The sequence below is a fragment of the Sinocyclocheilus anshuiensis genome, unplaced genomic scaffold (genome assembly GCF_001515605.1).
Source record: "Sinocyclocheilus anshuiensis isolate Anshui unplaced genomic scaffold, SAMN03320099.WGS_v1.1 scaffold2063, whole genome shotgun sequence".
Taxonomy (NCBI): Eukaryota; Metazoa; Chordata; class Actinopteri; order Cypriniformes; family Cyprinidae; genus Sinocyclocheilus; species Sinocyclocheilus anshuiensis.
Genome location: NW_015536681.1, coordinates 438,819 through 441,017, shown reverse-complemented (window position 1 = coordinate 441,017; position 2,199 = coordinate 438,819). Strand labels below are relative to the sequence as shown.

At 34.6% G+C, this 2,199-nt stretch overlaps 1 protein-coding gene across 1 annotated transcript in view; it reads left to right on the top strand.

The window, feature by feature from the left end:
- Positions 1 to 1,981, top strand: part of LOC107654677 (POU domain, class 2, transcription factor 1-like) — a 38,057-nt gene extending 36,076 nt beyond the window's left edge. Inside the window, exons 11-13 of the mRNA XM_016441863.1 lie at positions 948 to 1,033; positions 1,427 to 1,604; positions 1,925 to 1,981. Coding sequence (XP_016297349.1) covers positions 948 to 1,033; positions 1,427 to 1,542 — 202 coding nt within the window. The 3' untranslated portion in view covers positions 1,543 to 1,604; positions 1,925 to 1,981. The remainder of the gene's footprint in view (positions 1 to 947; positions 1,034 to 1,426; positions 1,605 to 1,924) is intronic.
- Positions 1,982 to 2,199: the final 218 nt, after the last annotated feature.

Here is a 2,199-nt window from a genome sequence, read left to right as displayed (position 1 = left end):
ACAATCCCTGCCGGTACGAGACTCGAACCCACAACCTTTGGGTTATGAGTCCGACTCTCTAACCATTAGGCCACGACTTCCCCAATATAGCTCTATTACCTAAGTGTCTGAATACAGAGACCTTTGCAACATACTTCATACGTTTTGTTTTGTGGAAAGTCATTTTTTTTAATGAATTTCACTTTGTATAATTTGCATCTTAATTTTAATCATTGTTTTGTTGATCAATTATTGAATAAAATAAATAAGAACAGTAAAAGGAACGCATGTGGAATGAAGTACGTGACAAAATACAAACACACTCCATGCTTCCGCGGCCTGGAGAAAAGGCCAAAATAGTATTTGTTTTCTGTCTGTTGACAGTATTTTCTGGTTTATGGAGTGAACTAGAATTTTTCCAAAATCCCCTCTGGAAAAACCTTTAACTCTAATATGTCAACAAAATGAAACCAGAATTATGAACCTGGCTTTATACAATGTTCAGAGTTATGTGCTGGAAATGTGTGCAAATTACTGTATAATTAATTAGATAATGCCTTATTTGCATATTTAAACATAACAGTTCAGAAAACTTGTAATACAAAACAATAATCTAAATGTTTTAAGCACTTTAGCCCCAAATTCTCATGACTTGTCATTTATGCTTATTTAAATAAGTTTACTGTATGTTTTTTTTACTGAAAATGCCAAATATAAAGGTGTTTTTTTTTTATTTTTTTTTTTATTTTGGGATATAGCATGTGACCCAGACATCATGAAAGCTTTTCTTTCATATTAATCAGAGGTTTTGTTGGTCACATGACGATGCTGAGAAGGTCTCCCACAGTTAAATCTCATTGGTTGTAAACGCTGCTGCACAGAGATGATTGACATGTCTGATCGGGACATGTGTGTTAGTGATGTGGTGACTTTACAGAGTTTATGATTTCTGCTTGTGTTTTGTGCAGTGGGGCGCTGTTGAGTTTGGCTCCTGCTCTGGGAAACGCTTTTGGTCCTGCGCTGATGAACAACAATGCACTGGCCACCATCCAGGGTAACTATATTATTGTTCATCTCAAATCTAATAAATATGACTGCAAGGCATGATGAAATTAAGATATTATAAACATTAACATCATAATTTTCTGTAAAGCTGCTATGAAACAATACGCTGTAGGGCTGTCATGATTTGAGTACTCAATTATAAAAAATCCTTGATTGCATTTTGCCTGTGTCGATTAACCGGCAAAATACTGGAAGTGGTGCATTCCACAGACGAGAATCCATGAAAAGCATTATTAGACCTAATCATATTATTAGAATAATAATATGATTATTAAAAATCATAATAAAGCATAATGCTAGTGTGAATTCACAAAAGCTGTGTTTCAGTTAAATAAATATATACACTGCGGGTTTAATATGCACTTTATTTATATGTGTGTAGGTTACGTGAACCTCAGAGTGGCTCCGTTCACAATAGATGCTGGACCACACAAACAGTTATCATTTACTGCTTATTATCATGCGGACGGTCTCAAACTCCATCTTTCCATATGCTGAGTTTTGAGTTGCTTATAAAGTTCATCTGGGAAAAATGTGCACCATTCTATCAGATTTATAAGGTAAATCATTTATAAACCTATGCCAACACAGGAGAATACATCATTATCTTTGTAAATATGTTCAAAATAAAATAACTTCAAAATTAAAGTTTAAACCCTTGTTCTGAGTTTGCTTGTTCTGATGTCCACATGTTCTTGTTCAAGAAATGACAGTGGCTGAAAGTCTATTGTTCACTTAGGTCTATGTTTATTACCACAAAAAAATATCCGATTACTCGATTAATCGTCAGAATAATCGACCGATGACTCCATTACCAAAATTATTGTTAGTGACAGCATTAATGTGCTGTATAAATATATTCAATGTGTTTTTTCGTCAGCTCTGGCATCGGGAGGCGCTCTGCCTCTGACCTCCTTCGATGGAAACACCGGCCTGCAAGATGTTCAAAATAAAATAACTTCAAAATTAAAGTTTAAACCCTTGTTCTGAGTTTGCTTGTTCTGATGTCCACATGTTCTTGTTCAAGAAATGACAGTGGCTGTAGCATTTATATCAGAAAGAAGTAGCCAAATATTAAAGATTAAGTGGACTTCTGAATTAAATGTTGTTTGGTCAATATTAAACAAGGATTAGATCGCGCTGTAAAGTAGAAAA